General features: G+C 37.9%; 2 protein-coding genes across 2 annotated transcripts; one reads left to right on the top strand and one right to left on the bottom strand.

Annotated features, from left to right (window-relative positions):
• Positions 1–1,278: 1,278 nt before the first annotated feature.
• On the bottom strand, positions 1,279–13,327 carry LOC128236552 (flavin-containing monooxygenase 5-like). The gene is made up of 7 exons (XM_052951481.1): positions 13,194–13,327; positions 11,440–11,601; positions 10,255–10,428; positions 9,476–9,769; positions 4,800–5,354; positions 4,181–4,346; positions 1,279–3,168 (listed from the first exon to the last, which is right to left on the bottom strand). Exons 2-7 carry the CDS (start codon positions 11,593–11,595, stop codon positions 2,918–2,920), a joined length of 1,596 nt encoding a protein of 531 aa, XP_052807441.1. The 5' UTR covers positions 11,596–11,601; positions 13,194–13,327; the 3' UTR covers positions 1,279–2,917.
• Positions 13,328–14,273: 946 nt separating this feature from the next.
• On the top strand, positions 14,274–18,429 carry LOC128239077 (uncharacterized). The gene is made up of 2 exons (XM_052955529.1): positions 14,274–14,428; positions 16,074–18,429. The coding sequence occupies exon 2, from the start codon at positions 16,082–16,084 to the stop codon at positions 16,922–16,924; it is 843 nt and encodes a 280-aa protein (XP_052811489.1). The 5' UTR covers positions 14,274–14,428; positions 16,074–16,081; the 3' UTR covers positions 16,925–18,429.
• The last annotated feature ends 1,949 nt before the right edge of the window (positions 18,430–20,378 follow it).

Below are 20,378 nucleotides of genomic sequence, written 5' to 3'. Positions count from 1 at the left end.
TTTAAATTAGAAATATTCGTATAGAAACATATTTATATTTTTAAATCATTAGGAAACAGTTTCGAATAATATCGTTCTAAATCTGTTGATACAGACAGCCATTCATCGGTATCGTCGGTTAATTGAGCCTCTGAGTCACATTCAGGATTTTTACAGCCGTCCTTGATAGGACCATTCCCGATCAAAATTGTCAAAAGTCTGAGCAAGATCCTGTGATTCGTGACAGGAAATTCAAACTTCATTTAAATTTGTAAAAGGGTATACTTGATCACGACAACAATCAGGTATTGTTTTGAGAGCGTCCCGCGTCGGACGTTTCCAGCCGACTGCGTCCCGATTATTCCGTTCTCAATCCGGGCCTTATCGGATTAGTATCATACACATGGTCGCGAATGCTTTCCGACAGAGATCAGTCAGTGACCAGACAGTTAACCGACGCTGACAGTACGTTCCACGTGATATTCCCGTCCTATAAACGAATCGTGTGACGGCGGATAATCAACTCACCGCCCCGATAGCTCAAAGGTAGAACGTTCGCTTCGGGTGCTGAAGGTCGGGGTTCAAACCACAGCCACGTCAAACCTAAAGACGTTTAAATATGGCACATGTAGCTGGCGCTAGCCTAGCGCTCAATATTTAAAGGACAGTGCTATGAAAATGGTTCACCCAAGGAAAGTTGTATCCCGTGTATCGCTGCTTTACACCCGGATATTTTGTATCTCACTCTGTTTCACTCTTTAAGTCTTCCAATGTGTTGATTTGAAAGTGGGTTACTGTCATTTCTATCTCATATCACTTATGACATTTTAACACAATTTAAGTCGTGGTGGCGTCAAGGCGGATCAAGCCATAATGCAGCCAATGGGTGCGGGTAGATCTTGATAAATTCACATAAACGACAATAGGATTATCACTTCTTCAGTAGTTCTACAAGAAGCATCGCCGTAAGTTATAGGTAAATCATCTTCATTTAAATTACACAAGTTAATTTTCATCTTTTTTAATGATTAAGGTACTTCATTATGTCTGCTAAGAAGATGCCTGTGTCTGCCATGAATAAAGCTGTAACTTTGAGTAACGTATTCTCATTAAATTGTGGAGACAGACGCAAGACTGTACGTACGTGATTCCCACATTGTCAGGATTGTGTTGCATTGTAGACAACAGTATTTAAAATCTCTGAGTCAATGTGCCAACCACATTTCCACAACTCTGCGTGCTCTTGATTTCTTGTAGTTGAACATCGTTTCTTCTTTCTTATTTCATTATTTATTATAATTATGTCAAAATTTATTTCTGACTAATGTGGTTTCAACAGCGAAAAAATCAACATAAACATTAAATTGAATAACAAAACAAAATGAATTTATATTCAAATAAATAAAAAAGCATCTTTGATGCAAATCAAAAATCTGTATCACAAACATTATCGAACAATTTCATAATTGCTAGAAATGAACAGTGTAAGTATGTGTGATCTGCACAATTATAGTTTGTTTGCATGAATGCAACAGCATCATAGAACTATACAGTTTCAGTCACCCAGACTTATTTCGGTATTGAAACATGCATGCCTTGGTCATTTTTATATAGCTTTGACAAAAAGCATTTATTAACTCGGCATTAAGTTCATTCCAGAAGAGAAAATTTTCGGAAGCACTAAGTCACGGCCACTAAACGCCAGCTCCACCACTTTACGTTGGTGCAAAGAAAAAGAGCTGTCGACAATTCCGTGGTGGAGCTGTGCCCTATGTTTACATGAACAAACGTGAGTATGATTTATATTTTATTTGATAATTTCATTTAACGGACATATTTTAAAAATCGGAGAATGTGGTACCGTGTAAGAACACTTCTACTGTAGGCTGGTTACTATTTCGTTTCAATATTGTGCAAACTGTGGTGCCAGGAGCTTTTCTCCCGAATGCATATTTTGAGATCTGATTGCATAGCAAGTACATTTCGGTGCTTACACACCCCGTAAGAACATTATCACGCATATTACCTATGCCGGAACACAACAAAACTAATAAGCACCTCTTAAAAAGGAAAATGCACATATTTATAAAAGTGGTGGCGCTGTTGCCCTAGTGGTGGCGCTATCGAGTATGTTTTGCGATTGAAGTAGTTTAAAAAGTTAACGCTTTTGGAATGAATACAAAAGTTGCTATGTTTATCATTCATTGAACATTATGCTGGTTATGCATACTACTTACGGAAACAAAACTCTTCGCGAACTACCTTGACCTTACTGAAAACTATTTCGAAAACAAACGGCTAGGTGCTGTTAATTTTTACCATGGAACTACAAATGTGTAAGTATCAATCATGTGGGTGGGGCTGGCGTTTAGAGGCCGTGTAAGTGCAAACTATGTATTACAAGAGCAGTCTCGATTACAATGAGACTGTCCATTGACAACAATATAAAACACTGTAAACTAGCACCAGCTTTTAAAGCGGTGCTCTATTTTTTAAAAATCATTCATCAATAGATCAAGACTTAAAGTGACAAGCAGGATCATTAACGAGACAGATCCTTCCGTAGCACAATAAACAAACACTATAATATCAATCGAATAAATGAATCTATTTGCGGAGTGTTGATCGTTGGATGGAATAAAAAGCACGCTGCCTACGACGGATGAGTACGTTTCATATCGGCTTTTTCAATCTGTTTAATAATATTTTTTTTTCAACTGCTTGCTTTTAATTTCATTTGCAGTTGCTATGATAGTAAACGCTCAATTAACATCGTTTTTGCAAATAATTAACACGACGCCAGTCTAAATAACTGTATAAGCGTTTACACTAGTGTCCCATATAGAAGATGGACATAAAATGAAACTACTGTTCTACAAGTTTTCTGGTTTGGGCTTTGACATTGTGCCCATACATGCTATGTACATTTTGCTGATATTCAGAAAACCAGAAAGTAAGCTATGAGGGCGACAATCACAACAATTATTAATTTCATGGCACCCGAGCCTTCTGCCTGTTTAACGTTGCAAGGTCGCGTTTTAAGGGGCTTGTACGTTCGTTCCCATTGTGTGAAGATGCACTCCCGGGCTCGCTTCCAGGTCCCGGGCCCGTGCAAGCGGTACTGGTAGGGCGTCGCCGCACCGAAAAATACCCTAAACGCCAATTTTGGATCACTCAGAAACAACTTCTCTGAAATGAAAAACATCTATATGACTGCATGCATATCCCGAATTTTCAGGTACAGTCGAACCCCGTTGGCTCGAACTCCCAGGGACCCGCGAAAATACCTCGAGTCTTGGAAAATTCCAGCCAAGCGGAATTGTTTATAATCATTATAAAAATCGGTCCTTTACATCTAGTTCGAGCCAACTAGGAATTCGAGCCAAGCGAGTTCGAGTCAAATGGGTTCGACTGAATTTACACTAAAATAGTATACATTACTTAGAACATACGGTTGATCAAACGCATAAAACAAGTTCAATGAAAACTCGTTCGAATGAATATGATGGTGAAAGTATGCATTAAGCGCGTGTTCGTGTTTTTGCAGAAGTTTTCTGGGGGCGGGATTTCTAGATGAGATGAAATAAAGACATCGACTTTTTTCACGTTTCCACATTTTCTACTTGCGTTTTTCGTTGTTGTCGTGTTCACGAGGTTGTTCGCCTTTTTCGATATTTAATGTTGCGAACGAAAGGGTGAGTGCATTGAATTAGCATTTCATGTAGTAACGAAACAATTTGATAACGAGCGATTAAGGATGGAAGTGCGTTGAGAAACAAATATGAATGGGCAGGACATGGTACTCTTTAAGGGACATTACCGCTTTGGTGAGGTATAGTATTCATGGTTTTACCGTAGGTAAAGGTTAGCAAACAACGTGGTTCAAAACAAACCATGCAGATTCGGGTGAGTTTTAGAGTATTGATGTTAATTCTAACAATTTGTCCGTTGAAGCAAAACAGCTACATGTTTGTGTTTTCGAGCTAAGTAGCGGTGATGTTAAATGGCAAAAGACGTACATTTGCAGGGCGAATAAAACGAAAGGACGCCAAAATATAGCCCTCAATGTAATGTATTTGCCTACAAATGCAATTTTTTCTTCCTGTTTTGCCGTGAAAACCCATCAACACAAAAGGTAGTTCACTATAAGAATCCGACATGTTACCGTTACAAAATTATCGAAAACAAAATCGATGCTTACGCAGGTCAGGTTTGCATCCGATAAGCTCGGCCAGTTCGTCCATGAATGTGATGTACTCGACCTGTATGGTATGTCTCGGGGACGCCTTGTAACGCAAGGCCATCGCCTCTTCCTTCCCGCGGATGTCCTCCCACATTAAGGACCGGCTGGGAAGGTTCGTCTCCCCCTATGATACAGAACATGCGAATAGTTGTTTATCACTGCAGCAATTAATTTGATGTAACTCGCTCATGGTTTGTAAAATGCACTTTTTTTAAAAAGTGCGGCAAATCATTAGAAATGTTAAAACAAAAATACTAAAAGCTGGCACCCATCAGAGAATGTTGATATTTGCTCAAATATCGTCTTTGAAGATCAGTAAAGAGAAGAGTAAAATAATGATAAGATAAAAAAAAATTCAGATGCATTACCGGGAAAGTTATTTTTTGGTCCAACAACAAAAGCGAGTCACTTTAAAACAAACCATTTAAACAGATCAGATCATTTTTTAACATAATGTTTTTGCATAACGCTGCAACCGGAACAAGTTTTGAATCTTAATAATATGTTACGCTTTACGCATATATATACATCAACGATTCAATTCAATATTTATGTTAAATTAGTTCAGGAGAGCTACCTTAAAGACCTTTGCGGCCACACGACACTGCATTTCGCTTATAGGCATAATGGCGCCGATAGGCTGGAAGCATCCAATGATTGCAAGTGAATGGTGCTCTAAATCCGGCGGAAACATGTACTTGAAAAGATTCACTTTGTTCTCTTTCACTTCAGTGATTTTCTTGTCCAGAAATGGAAACCCAAAAATGTATCCAGTGGCCAAAACAACGTTGTCAATGTAGTCAACTTCGGTCCCATCTTCGAACACCACTCCGTGTTCCGTAAACCGGCTAACGTTAGCTTTTACAATAATGCCTCCAGAAACAATTCTGTTTGCCAGTTCGTCATTTACCGTGGGGTGGGCGGCAAAAGGCGGGTAATTCGGTTGAATGGAATATTTTGCGTGATCGAAGCGCTTGTTTAGCTTTTTGATAAAAAGGTTTTTCATTGTGTTCGCAGGTAATAATTTTCGGAGGCTCGCGTTGAATCTTGTAAATGCAAGCATGTCTCCTGGATCCCCGTTATCCGCCACTCTGTTAAATATCCACGAACCAGAACGTGTGCTCAAGTATACCTGTAGATATTCAGAATACAAGAGGTTGTTGAATCAATTTAAAAATAAAACACGTTTTTATTACAGTATTATTGAATGTGCGTGAAGTTAGCGGCCTAGCGGCGTGAAGTTAGCGGCCTAGCGGCGTGAAGTTAGCGGCCTAGCGGCGTGAAGTTTGCGGCCTAGCGGCCTGGCGGCGTGAAGTTGGCGGCCTAGCGGCGTGAAGTTAGCGGCCTAGCGACTTGATATGGTATCTTATTTCAAAGTATGAATATATGCTTTTTCTTCTTAAACAATGATAAATTAACTGTTTTTGAGCACAAAATATCAATTACAAGCGATTTTTAACAATTTTTTCAAAACAGTTTTCAAACATTTTTCTATTTTATAGCATGCAAACATGTCTGCTCTGCTAACAAAATGATATATATGCACCAATCATCAGTCTGAAGCGATTTTCAACATTTTTTTCAAAGTTGATAAAACAGTTTTCCATTTAAAGCATGCAAACATGTCTGCTCTTCTAAAGCAATGATATATTTGCTATTTATATGCACCAGTCATCAGCCGCTAACTTCACGCCGCTAGGCCGCTAGATCGCTTGATCGACTTCTTGGAAAAACTGTTGAAAATCGCTTCAGACTGATGATTGGTGCATATAAACAGCAAATATATCATTTTGTTAGTAGAGCAGACATGTTTGCATGCGATATAATAGAAAAATGTTTGATAAAATTTTTTTGAAAAATTTGTTGAAAATCGCTTGAAATTGATATTTTGGGCTCAAAAACAGTTAATTTATCATTGTTTAAGAAGATAAAGCATATATTCATACTTTGAAATAAGATACCATATTAGGCCGCTAGGCCGCTAACTTCACGCCGCTAGGGCGCTAACTTCACGCCGCTAGGCCGCTAGGCCGCTAACTTCACACCGCTAGGCCGCTAACTTTACGCCGCTAGGCCGCTAACTTCACGCCGCTAGGCCGCTAGGCCGCTAACTTCACGCCGCTAGGCCGCTAATTCCACGTACATTTGATCTTAGGTATGCAAAAATATTAATTGAATGGTGAATGTATTTTTTTATCATACTACATATTGAACTATAAATACACAATGTATGTTTGGCAAGGACTACACAAAGCAAATTTAGCAAGGAATACACAAAGCATATTTAGCAAGGAATACACAATGCATATTTAGCAATGAATACACAATGCATATTTAGCAAGGAATACACAAAGCATATTTAGCAATGAATACACAATGCACATTGAGCAATGAATACACAAAGCATATTTAGCAATGAATACACAATGCATATTTAGCAATGAATACACAATACACAATGCATATTTAGCAATGAATATACAATGCATATTTAGCAAGGAATACACAATGCATATTTAGCAATGAATATACAATGCATATTTAGCAAGGAATACACAATGCATATTTAGCAATGAATACACAATGCATATTTAGCAAGGAATACACAATGCATATTTAGCAATGAATACACAATGCATATTTAGCAATGAATACACAATGCATATTTAGCAAGGAATACACCATGCATATTTAGCAAGGAATACACCATGCATATTTAGCAAGGAATACACAATGCATATTTAGCAATGAATACACCATGCATATTTAGCAATGAATACACAATGCATATTTAGCAATGAATACACAATGCATATTTAGCAATGAATACACAATGCATATTTAGCAATGAATACACAATGCATATTTAGCAATGAATACACAATGCATATTTAGCAATGAATACACCATGCATATTTAGCAAGGAATACACAATGCATATTTAGCAATGAATACACCATGTATTTAGCAAGGAATACACAATGCATATTTAGTAGGGATGCAAACGAATGGCAAAATCGATATTCGAATATTCGGTAATTCTTTCGATCGAATATTCGAATATTCGATAAAAATTGAATCTTTAAAAAGTTATAGTTATCTATTAATTTTAGTTATAAACCACGATACCCTTTTCTTTATCTGTCGAATGTTTCTAGTGTTATCGTAATACAATACAATACATAGCAGCGTGTCGAATATTATTACATCGACATATGAAATACATATCTAGCACATAACAAGCACATAACAAGCACATACAATTCAATGAAATCACTCATCAATAAAATCATCACATATGATGGCCTTGTTCTTATTCAGAAATATTATCTTATCAACAAGATCACATGACAGTCTGTTTCTAAGTTTGTTAACAATGAGTCCGGCGCAGGAGAAAATTCTTTCTGATGGCACAGACGTCGCAGGTATCCCAAGCAGTTGGCGAGCAACATGTGCAACGCGAGGAAAGCGTCCCTCGTTCTTTTTCCATCATGCAAGTGGAGTGGCCTCCTCGTCGGAAGGTTTGTGCCGGTACCGACGCAGCTCGTCGTTAGCCGTCTCGGTCGTCTTTGGAACCATGAAGCTTTAGAGTAGCTTGGCGCTTGCGCATTTCGGCCGTCAATGTAGTCGAGTGTTTGATGTGCCCGACCAGCTTACGACATCTGGAGACGACCCTGTTGACATCCGGGAGAGCAAATGCCGGCTTGATGGCCAGCTGCAGTGTTTGCCCAAAGCACCCAGAACACAAATCATGTTTAAGACCAGAAACGCTAAACTTTTTCATTGATTGCTGTTTACTGCTTTCACTTTGAGAACTCGGATGCTTAGCCTTCACGTGATTCCAGAGATTAGTCGTCGTGCCCATGTACGACAACCTCACACTGCATAGTTTGCACGTGACAGATTTCTTGTCAACAGAGCGCGTGAAATAAGTCCATACTTCAGATGTGGCTGGCATCTTTTACGTTGTTAAGAAATACAAATCTAATATATAATAATAATAATAAGTTTAACTTATAATGTTTTGCGAACATATATTCTGAAGGAATGAAGTGGTATCTACTTTCAGCGTATAATATCAATCACCGATTTGAGCAATATTGCTCAGCTTAATTGGCAGGCAAACTGACAAGAGGGTGTGAAGGCCGCTTCCTTAAATTCTTAATTGGCATGGTGATTTAAAAGAACTGAAAATCAATTAAACTTGTTTGATGTCACTTCCTAATAGCCAGTTATTTTACAATTATGGACACTGTTTATAGTACCCTACGATCGATCCCTAATTGACACATGACGCACACTCGATTGTCATCTCGTTAACGCCTCAGGCACAAGATGCGTATTGTTGTAAAAACAAGACAATATAATTTTAAACACAACAACTGCCCTAAAGACTCAAGGTTTATATCATTAATTTTTGAAAAAAATAATCGAATATTCGAATACCGATTTTAACATTCGAATACTAAACGTTCGATCGAATATTCGAATATTCGAATATTCGTTTGCATCCCTAATATTTAGCAATGAATACACCATGCATATTTAGCAAGGAATACACAATGCATATTTAGCAATGAATACACCATGCATATTTAGCAAGGAATACACAATGCATATTTAGCAATGAATACACAATGCATATTTAGCAAGGAATACACCATGCATATTTAGCAAGGAATACACAATGCATATTTAGCAAGGAATACACAATGCATATTTAGCAAGGAATACACAATGCATATTTAGCAAGGAATACACAATGCATATTTAGCAATGAATACACAATGCATATTTAGCAATGAATACACAATGCATATTTAGCAATGAATACACAATGCATATTTAGCAATGAATACACAATGCATATTTAGCAATGAATACACAATGCATATTAAGCAATGAATACACCATGCATATTAAGCAAGGAATACACAATGCATATTTAGCAATGAATACACCATGCATATTTAGCAAGGAATACACAATGCATATTTAGCAATGAATACACCATGCATATTTAGCAAGGAATACACAATGCATATTTAGCAATGAATACACCATGCATATTTAGCAAGGAATACACAATGCATATTTAGCAATGAATACACCATGCATATTTAGCAAGGAATACACAATGCATATTTAGCAATGAATACACAATGCATATATTTTGGAAGCTGTACACAATGCGCGAACAATTATACAATGCATATGCAGCAATTTATACATATTTATCAATGTTGACCAGACCTGCGATGTGATTCTGCTGAGCTCCGTGGCTACATCACCGCCTGAATTCCCAATCCCAATAATAAGAACATTCTTGTCCTCGAAGCCATGGTAATCCTTGTAGTCGTGGGTATGTACGACCTTGCCCTTGAACTTGTCGAGCCCAGGAAAGTCGGGGATGTTCTTCTCTGCATGGTGACCCGTGCACACAAGCACTGCCTCGTACGTTTCGGTGTCGGAGTCTTCCGAGCCCTTCGCCTTACTCACAACCTCCCATTTGCCTTGACCGGAAGTTGACGGCTTCACGGTCACAACCTTTGTATACATACATCATATCAACTGTCTGACTAAAAAGGTTTTATACATTTATTGATTATATTCACCTATCAATAGTTTGTATCAGTATAGGGCTTACATATACCACAATATCAGCAATGGAAGCTCTAGGGTTTTCATAGTGAGCAGGTCTCACATGGTCAGGAGAGACCCCGCCTCTCGCTTTCTGAAGTCCATATTATATGTCTCTGCCCATAACCCCGGGCCATCGTAGAAACACACCTTCTTACGCGTTCCGTCATTATTGAGTGTAACGAACATGAGTGTCTACTAAATTTACATGGACCTTTCCGACGATGGCCCCTGAGCAGAACGTAATACGTTCGATACATATTAAATACAAGTATCATATACGACTATAAAATTATATGGGATAGACACGCACAGATTGTTCTTGTCGACATTACGTGAATTGTTTCCGAAAATGGATAGTTAAAATTTAGAGGAGAATATTATGGAGGTACTTCTCTGTTCAGCTGGATGTATTTTTTCAGCGCAAAGTTGTCGGCATACATGTTCAAGTACCGGTCAACCTTCGTGTTGTGCATGTAGATGGCAAACTCAGCCGGGATCGGGAAATCGCTGTAACACATCATCTCCTTCGACGTATTAATCACAGTGGACTTCATCACACATCCCTAGTGATAAAAAAATACATTTCACAAACATTTACGAACAACATTATTAAATCAACAATTCTCCGTTGGAGGCTGTTGTCCTTCCATCATAGTCACACCATTGGTAGCGGGATCTACACAATTAAGTACGCTGACCTATTCCTCCGCTAGCTGTACTTGGAAACCATAGGCGGCCGCTGTAGCAATAAGTTCTAAAAATTAAGGTTATAGGTAGGAAACAATTTCATCACCACCTCCCTTTCCTCATAGGTCTAGTTTGACGAATAATACCGCGTGATGATTGACCGAACCGGTTATTCACGATCTAGAAAACTAAAAAGCAGAAGCAATAAGAAAATAAAACGAAACCAAGAATATCGCTTCAGGGGCGGCTGCAGGATTACTCGTTAGAGGAGGCGAACTTTGGGAGCGCAACTAAGAAAGTACGGCTCCGCACCAAAGAATTCATACAATATATGGTTTAATTGGTTAATTGGGGATTGAGATCGTTCCCAAGACCCCGTTTTAGACTGAAATAGTGCATTCAAGTAAAGCTTTTCATATTGTTCCTCGGGTTCTAACATAAAAGTGTAAACTTGAACAATTTAAGAGAAAGCGCGCACCGGGTGCACCCCCTTCTTAATCTGCATGTGACTTTGACACTTACAACAGCCATCCGCCAGTCATCATACATTAAAAATAACAATGTTAGGTGAGTACATTTTCCTTAATAAATTTAGTTATGACCTTGAATTTGGACATCTATCCAAAAATTAATAGGAGCTCATCAGGTGGACATAATAGCACATTACGTGTTAGTATTGACAACAGTTTGACAATAGTTATGTTGTAGAAGAAGAAGAAGAAGAAGAAGAAGAAGAAGAAGAAGAAGAAGAAGAAGAAGAAGAAGAAGAAGAAGATGATGATGATGATGATGATGATGATGATGATGGAAATGTAGTGCCACAACCCTCGAGCGGATCGGACTGTTTTCATGTTCTTGTTAATAACAACAACTATAGCTATACTAACCTGACCCTCTTCGACATCGGCAGTGTAGTGCCACAACCCTCCAATGTAAGAGGACCGCTCATAGCAGACTGGTTCCAGACCCTCGTCAAGACAACATTTGATGGCTGTTAGTCCGCTGGCTCCAGCGCCTATCACCAACACGCGTTTCTTGCCCATGTTATCCTCATAACAAATAAAATTGTACATATTGAAAGAAGCATATAACAATCCACTCATGAAAACTAGTATTTATTTATTTCTGAAATAAGTCATATACAATGTAGTGTGTGCTTTCCACTGTATGTGTTTTGCACTTTTTTATCGCTACGCTCACTAGGCCTATTCTTATTCATTAAGATTTTAATTCATGTCATCTAACTGTTAGACAGAGACTATGAAATATTAATTTAATGTAATATAGCACTACTTAATTCTGATTAAGTCTTCTACTTACTAAGTTGAATTCGCAAACCATAACTGGAGAACCTGTTATTTATAGCTAAGTGATAACACGAATCTTATCTAGTCCCCAGTCCCCAAATAATTGAACTCACGGACAAATTCAATCCAATTAGTTTTTATAAAAAAAATCATTTCTTAACAGACCACCACTTTTACGCATTTATAATTAAGTGGTAATGCATCATTCAATTGTAACCACGCCCCCCCCCCCCCCAGGACCGGGGGTATACCGGGGATAGCCGGGGAAATGGGCCGTGTTTTTACCTTCCAGGTGGCCCCGCAGTGCCGGGTGAATGCGGTGTTTTTATCTTGGCGCAAAAATAGCGGGGAATGGGCCTTACCTAGGGTCCCTGGGGTGCGGTGGCATTTGGCGGGGATTTTACCAGCAGTTTGTCCCCACAGGGCGGTGATTTCCCGGGCTTGGCTGAACCGAAAGTCAAAGTCCCCGCTATTCCCCGGACCTGGGGGCCGTGGTTACAATTGACTAGTGCATAACAAGAATCTTATCTAGTTAACCAATTTCATTTTGCTACGTATTAACAAGAATTCGCAAGCCATAACTAGTTATACTGTTAATGTCACAGTGTACAGCTAAAAAGGTAACAGGTGGCAGTTCTGTTTCTTTTAAGCCTGTTTTTATTCTTATGATAGAAATCCTTACCGAAAAAGTTTCGCGAATATTAACTACATAGCTAGAAAACTATCGCGGAAATTAAGTGGTTAACACGAAACAATTTCGCGAACGTCAACATGTTATGCACCAGTCATTTGTATCCACGCCCCCCCAGGTCCGGGGAATTTATTCGGTCCAGCCAAGCCCGGGCAAAGTCTCCGCCCTACGGGAACAATCTACTGGTAAACCCCCTGCCAAATGCCCCCGCACCCAAGGGACCCTAGATAAGGCCGATTCCTGCTAAATTTGGCGTGAAGACAAAACCACCGCAGTCACCCGGCACTGCAGGGCCACCTGGAAAGTAAAAACACGGCCCATTTCCCCGGCTATCCCCGGTATACCCCCGGACCGGGGGGGGGGGGGCGTGGTTACAATTGACTGGTGCATCACTGCATCGTCGGCAACCACGGTACTTTATTCCGGCATTACACTTCATACACAACGAAGCATTGGGAAGTGTGTATCGGGGGTATGCGACGATGAGGTTACGGCAGCAACCATAACTTTTAACATCCAGTAATTATTTTCTAATTTGCACATTTTAAGTACATACTCCTTTCTCATACAATACTCATGACCTTGTTTATAAATTGATAAAACGATATGTCTTGTTTTAAATGTAAAGGAAGAAACAACATACCTGTTCGACAGTTAGTCCTTGCGAAAAAAATAACGTATCCAACTTTTATAGATTTAGAAGTGGTTCTATATTATAACAGAAACCTTTAGCCGGTTATAATTGAGGACGATATTGAGTCGAGTGTGCACTTTTACATTAATGCAAACAAACGCTTTATGCATTCAGATAAACAGACAAGGGTCGACACGTCACAGTCTGATAGGCTGGCGGCTTTGCCTTTTGGCGGTTTACCCACCCAGAGACTATTACGTGAAACATAACGTAACACTTGTCAACTTATTCTTGTTGACTTTTATTTTATTTTATTTTGAGTAAATGCCCATCATCAATCAACGCAGAGTGTTTCTTGTATTTTTTCCTACATACATCACAGAGGCAGGTTGCGTTGCTTTGACACACCACGCTCCTGTCCCTTTTTTATCTTTTTTTTCTTCCATTTCACCTGTATCGTGATAGATATATTGTTTCTCTTGGGTACACGTGTTGAATTGATAATGCAATAGCGGGATAATGCATTTTAGTCTGGAAAATTTCGGTCAAATTAGCGGGTAGTTGGTTTGTCGAGTAACATGTTTTAGGAAATTCGGGTTTGAAATTGCATTTGTTTTCGTTAAAACTGTACATTTTCTTAAAGATTGATACTAACTCTACAAGGAAAGTCCAAAAATGTAGAGTTTGGTTAAGATTTGATAAAGTAATGGCTTCTGAAACAGGGTCATGTCGGCAAATATATGGAAATTCAGGGTCAAGGCGTCACCCTTTACAAAGATAATAAAATTAAAATATAAAAAAAACGGACAGGGGCGTGGTGTGTCAAAACAACGCAACCTGCCCCTGTGACATACATTACTAGTTCAACCGGCTTGCCGTTTCCTTTATAACCTTATAAGTGCACCATGGATATATAAACAAGTGTCGACACACCACAGTCTGATCACCCTGCTTCTATGATAAACATAATCTGATCGATCGACCTTAAATACAATATTAAATGTTTTCCCTCCCACGACCTCATTTCTACTTTGAACTATTCTTATAAAGACTGCAAAAATAAGGTCATATCAGAGGATGTACCGGGTATGTATACAATTAGTGGAAAGTAACCTCATATTTTACTTCCTCAAATAGTGCGGACTTCGCCTTTACAGACAGGATATAAACATTTAAGTTTAAATTTTACTTTTCTTAGTAAACCACGAGCCGAAATAACTGGACTGTTGAAATTTGAACACATGGTGAGTAAAATCCTTTGCTAGTTGGAACCACGGACCTATACACCTGTTTATAGGTCCGTGTTGGAACTATACAATCACTTAAAGGGCTTTCCAAAACAATATTTCAAAGTTTCATTATTATTTAGTTTACAGGCCCAGTATTTAGAAAGCATAAAACATACATCCTCCGTAACAAGATTTTGACTCAAAAGCATTTGTATATTATTCGAAGTCTGTCTAATACAATATTAATATGTTTTGTGCCAACAGGATCAATATTTAATACCTAATCAGCAATGTTATTTGGCCTAATTGTGGTGATAGCTTGTATTTTTAAGGTATTTGCCTGCCTGTAACCAGGAAGTAAATTAAATTCACTATTTTATTGAATATCTTAATTGTTTGAAAAAATATCATCAAGAAACCACAATACATTGTTGATATGGTAGTCAAGTTGGAGCATTTTGACAGAAAACATACTGATATGTCGAAATACTTTACCGTAAAAATGCAAGTAAATCAGCCGAGGCCAAAATCGAAAACAAAATTAGTTCGTAAAATGTGCTTCATTCTACACCAAAACATGTTGCAAAGGATAAACTAGTAAGAGCTCATTTTCCCCTTTAAATGAAGGTTTTTCTTGAATACATCAATAAATAATAAATATTTTCAAATAAAATTTCACATGGAAGCGGATAGGCTTCTGATCTAAAAATCGGTATGATAAAATAATCATGTATGTGCTTTTCTATGAACGAATTCACATGCAAAGGGTACTCTGAAATGACAGTGTCAGGCGCGTAGCTGACTGTACGCAAATACACATGCAGTTGCGTAAGGAAATTTTGACAGGTCGAAGTTTTTGTCATACCAAAAACCCCGAATTTGAAATGAAAGCCGAAAGGGTCTGGAGGTGAAGGGGTTAATATGATATACGCCATCGATCTGCGTAATTTCAAATTGGGCCTAGCTACGCGCCTGGGTGTAGTATATCAATTCGCCCATTTTTAGAAAATTGTAATTATAGAAAAAAATGGTCTCGACTGACAACTAAATATTTTTATTTTTCTGTTTTTTATAATATTGATCATGTTTATTTTTTCAACCAGTATTTTGACGTAAAATATTATTCATTTTGTTGAGCGGTAAAAACTCGATACTCCCTTGCTGTAAGAAATATGGCGCAACCAGGTTCAGTTTCAGTATCGCTTTATCAGCTCATTTTGAAGAGAAAAAATATTCGTTTTTCCAATTCTTAAGCTTTATTTAAACACAAACTACATGTATATCATTTGTATGAAAATAATCATAATGGAATTACTAAACGACGAAAAGTACACGGTTGGTGAATAATTTGTCTAGCTAAAATATGGTCCCTTTTCATATACTCTTAGAATACTCTTAGAATTAACAATACTTCAAAACAAAACATAATGATTTTTCGGCTTTCTCAACCGACTTCTGCACTTAGTAAGGTCCCTTACCATACAAACTAATACAATTTGGAAAGAGGTTGTGTTTCCGTTCATGAGAAGAGCGGCACTCACGAAATTGTTTTTAATGGTTTGTTGTCATTTTTTTTAATATGCAACAATTACGTTTTTATAAGTTCATAGTGTCATGAATGATGCTTTTTGATATAACGTATTTTCAATATATATTGCAGAAACTACAATGGCGGCAAACATGGAAATAGCTGATTTTAACCAGGAAGATTTTGAAAGCGATGTGTACAGAGACAGAAAACGACTGCTTGTCACAATAATTTCGCAGCCAGACGCCTCATGTAAGCCTGCTCAAGCAATTTCGGGGAAGAAAAAGATTATGTCTGAGAAACGACTAAAGCTAGAGGACGAAATTGACGTAGATGTATATCAGCTTTATCACAACTTATTTGGCAACTACTTCTGTTACGTGAGGGACAAGGATATCACATATGACATCAAGAAGTCGTTTGCAGACGTTGAAAAGAAACTTGCAAGTCTGAAAAAGAGCGAGAAAAAGAAAAACACGTACGATTTCTTCTTGTACGCATTTCTCACCTTCCATTCAATTACAGACGATAAATCGCACATCCATTTCGCCGCCAACGAGTCCAAACCGCTTGAAGACGTGCTTGGATTGTTGTCCAAATACACTCCAGAGGAAAAGCCTATGATAGTGCTTATTCAAGCGGACTATCTGACCGTGAACGATGAAAAAGTAGTGTTACCTGGTAATCTTGATCCCAACACATTGCTCATCATGTCTACAGTACCACAGCAGCAAACATCTAACGTGGGAAATCCTGTCACCCAACCGGAACAGGATCCCGAGTATGGGCAGCACACGGATCCCAACCCCAAGTGCTCCCTCCTCATGCAAGTCTTCGACGATGTGATGACCGGGAAGGCCTACAGGGGGTTTGATATGGAGAAAAGGGCGGAAATGATTTGTGCAATGGTTCGGGAAAAGAATGGAGGATCAGATAAAGCCGTGATGTATAAATCAAGTCTTAGCTTGAAGTTGATTTTGTAACTGGAGAAAACCTTTGGAGATATCACTAGCATTGCCCTTGTTTGTTTTTGTTTATATATTGTGAATAATTATACAGTAAACCCCACTGTGACGATGTCGTTGGGACTTCGGGAAATACTACGAGATAACGAAAATTCGATTTAACCGAAGTACGAATCATGCCTTACTTCACCCAACATATTCGAAAAAGAAATTCGAGATAACAGAGTTCGATATAACGATATTTGTACATGTATGCATGTCTTGACTGTCAATATGTAGTCGGTTTAACCTTAACGTTAGGAATGAAAAGAAAATGCCTATGAAAGTGCTTTAACATTTAAATAATTGTCGGAGCGTTAATGCTGTATTGTTACGACTACCAAACTCACCAGAGAAAGAAAAACATAACAATGTTGTTTTTTATTAAATATCATGTTTTGTTTGTTTACTAACAGTTTTTTGAAAGTGATATCCAAAGTTTCACAATTATTTTTTTAATGCTCGTTCATTCTTCAAAAATCCTCAGCAACTTACTCTCAAATAAAATGTCTTGTTTATTATAAAACGTTCATCATGATATAATCAGAAAATCTAGAGCATTTTAAACTAATCTTAACAAATACATGCTAAAATGTCATAGGGGAAACGAAATGCATGTTCTTATTAATTTAGGTATCCATGCGGATAAAACAAGACTATGTATACCAAACAACAGTACATAGGGATTGAACACTTATAGTAATAAATACCTATATATGTAACAATATGTATATTTTATCTTAGTGTATACACCAGATATCGATGTATTTTATACTTAATATAAGAAAGCCAAGTACTTGTCTTTGCTGTTTTTTTTGTTTTTTATCAGATTAATCCAATGTATCGATCACTATTTAAAATCATTTGCATGTGCAAATTAAATTTGAATGAGTAATGTTTGCCTGTCCTCAATTTTAACATGCAATCTAATCAAGCATACAATTTGTTATCACCTCAACTTAACGTATGCTAAACAAGATGATCAGCATGGCAGATATATATGTATTTATTATCGGAATTGATAATGTAAAATTCGGTTGTGAGGTAGATTTTGTAGGGTACTGTAGTTTATATAAGTTTTACATTTTCCTCGAGGAAGTATCGGGTTATGTACTGATTTGGGAAATCATTCGATAAGCAAGTGGGGTACGGAGAGGATCGTGTCATTGTACACTAGTAGCGTGTTTTATTGATTACAAAAAATGATATACAAATAGATGATTGTTTCTGTGTTATTAACGCATATTTATTTTTCAGTTTGGTATTGTTTGTGTTACCAACGTACGAATGGGAGTTTATTCGTGTAGAGGGCTGTGAGTGGCATTGATTCCGGACATTACTACAATGCAGAAGCATTCATCACTGTGTATAGGAACATTGAGCCATTCACCATGTTATGGCTATTCAGGGAATCAGTGCCTGTGTGAATGTTATTGAATTGTCAGAATATACAAAATAAAATACCCCGCTTGTTGGCACACCTATATTGTGTTCCTTTGTTTGTCTTTACTTAAGGTTAAGATAATAAATATTTTATGTTTGGCATAAAATGAAATGAAATAGAAAACATAAAGCATATCTATGATGATTTTGACTTCCTTTATGCACAAAGCATATTCCCAAAACCATGACAAGAAAGCCAGACCACATAATGAGTTGTGACCCTTGCTCCAACTTTTTATACAACTTTTTTCGTGACTCATAACCAGCCAGATCACACTTTACTCGATAACTCTAAAATTGAGGTCCTTGCTGCATCTTTATATTAGCCAGATCACACTTTACTCGTATAACTCTAAAATTGAGGTCCTTGCTGCATCTTTATATTAGCCAGATCACACTTTACTCGTATAACTCTAAAATTGAGGTCCTTGCTGCATCTTTATATTAGCCAGATCACACTTTACTCGTATAACTCTAAAATTGAGGTCCTTGCTGCATCTTTATATTAGCCAGATCACACTTTACTCGTATAACTCTAAAATTGAGGTCCTTGCTGCATCTTTATATTAGCCAGATCACACTTTACTCGTATAACTCTAAAATTGAGGTCCTTGCTGCATCTTTATATTAGCCAGATCACACTTTACTCGTATAACTCTAAAATTGAGGTCCTTGCTGCATCTTTATATTAGCCAGATCACACTTTACTCGTATAACTCTAAAATTGAGGTCCTTGCTGCATCTTTATATTAGCCAGATCACACTTTACTCGTATAACTCTAAAATTGAGGTCCTTGCTGCATCTTTATATTAGCCAGATCACACTAACCAGCCAGATCACACTTTACTCGTATAACTCTAAAATATAGGTCCTTGCTGCATCTTTATATTAGCCAGATCACACTAACCAGCCAGATCACACTTTACTCGTATAACTCTAAAATTGAGGTCCTTGCTGTATCTTTATATTAGCCAGATCACACTTTTCACTCTTGAGTTGCGACCCTTGCTCCACCTTTTATTATTTATATAACTATTAGCATGGCCCATAACCAGCCAGATCACACTTTTCACTCTTGAGTTGCGACCCTTGCTCCACCTTTTATTATCTATATAACTATTAGCATGACCCATAACCAGCCAGATCACACTTTTCACTCCAAGTTATTAAGATATTGCCTTTGCTCAACCGTTTAATGTAACTGTTTGCATGGCCCAAAACAAGCAGATCCTTGCTAAACTGTTTCATTATTATACAGTATATTTACATGTCCCATAACCAGAAAGATTAAACTATTCGCTCTGGGGTTGATGAACTACCTTTAGCCTTTTATGTTTTATATAATCGTTTGAATGGCACAAAAGCAGCCAGATCATAGTATGATAATATTAGAGTTGTGGCCTTCGCTTCTTTTTTCAAATAACTATTGGCATTGCACAAAAGCAGCCTGATCACACTATTCACTAAAAGTGGATGCCCTTGCTCCCACTCTTTATATAATTATTTGCATGGCCCATAACCAGCCAGATCAGTCGATTCACTCTGGAGTTAATTCCCTTGCTCAATCTTATTACAGTACTATAGAAAAGGCCCACAACAAGCCAGATCACACTATTCGCTCAAGAGTTGATGCCCTTGCTCTACTGTATTATAGTACTGTAGACATGGCCCGTAACCAGCCGGATCACACTATTCACTCAGGTGTTGTTGCTCTTGCTCTTCAGAATTACAGAACTATAGACATGGCCCGTAAACAGCCAACTCACAATATTCAATCAGGAGTTGTTGCCCTTGCTCTACCATATTATAGTACTGTAGACATGCCTCGTAACCAGCCAGATCAGACTATTCACTCAAGCGTTGATGCTCTTGCACTACCTTATTATAGTACTACAGACATGGCCCGTAACCAGCCGGATCACACTATTCACTCAAGCGTTGATGCTCTTGCACTACCTTATTAAAGTACTATAGACATGGCCCATAACC

Source organism: Mya arenaria, chromosome 6 (assembly GCF_026914265.1).
Source record: "Mya arenaria isolate MELC-2E11 chromosome 6, ASM2691426v1".
Taxonomy (NCBI): Eukaryota; Metazoa; Mollusca; class Bivalvia; order Myida; family Myidae; genus Mya; species Mya arenaria.
This window is presented reverse-complemented; position numbering and strand designations above follow the sequence as displayed.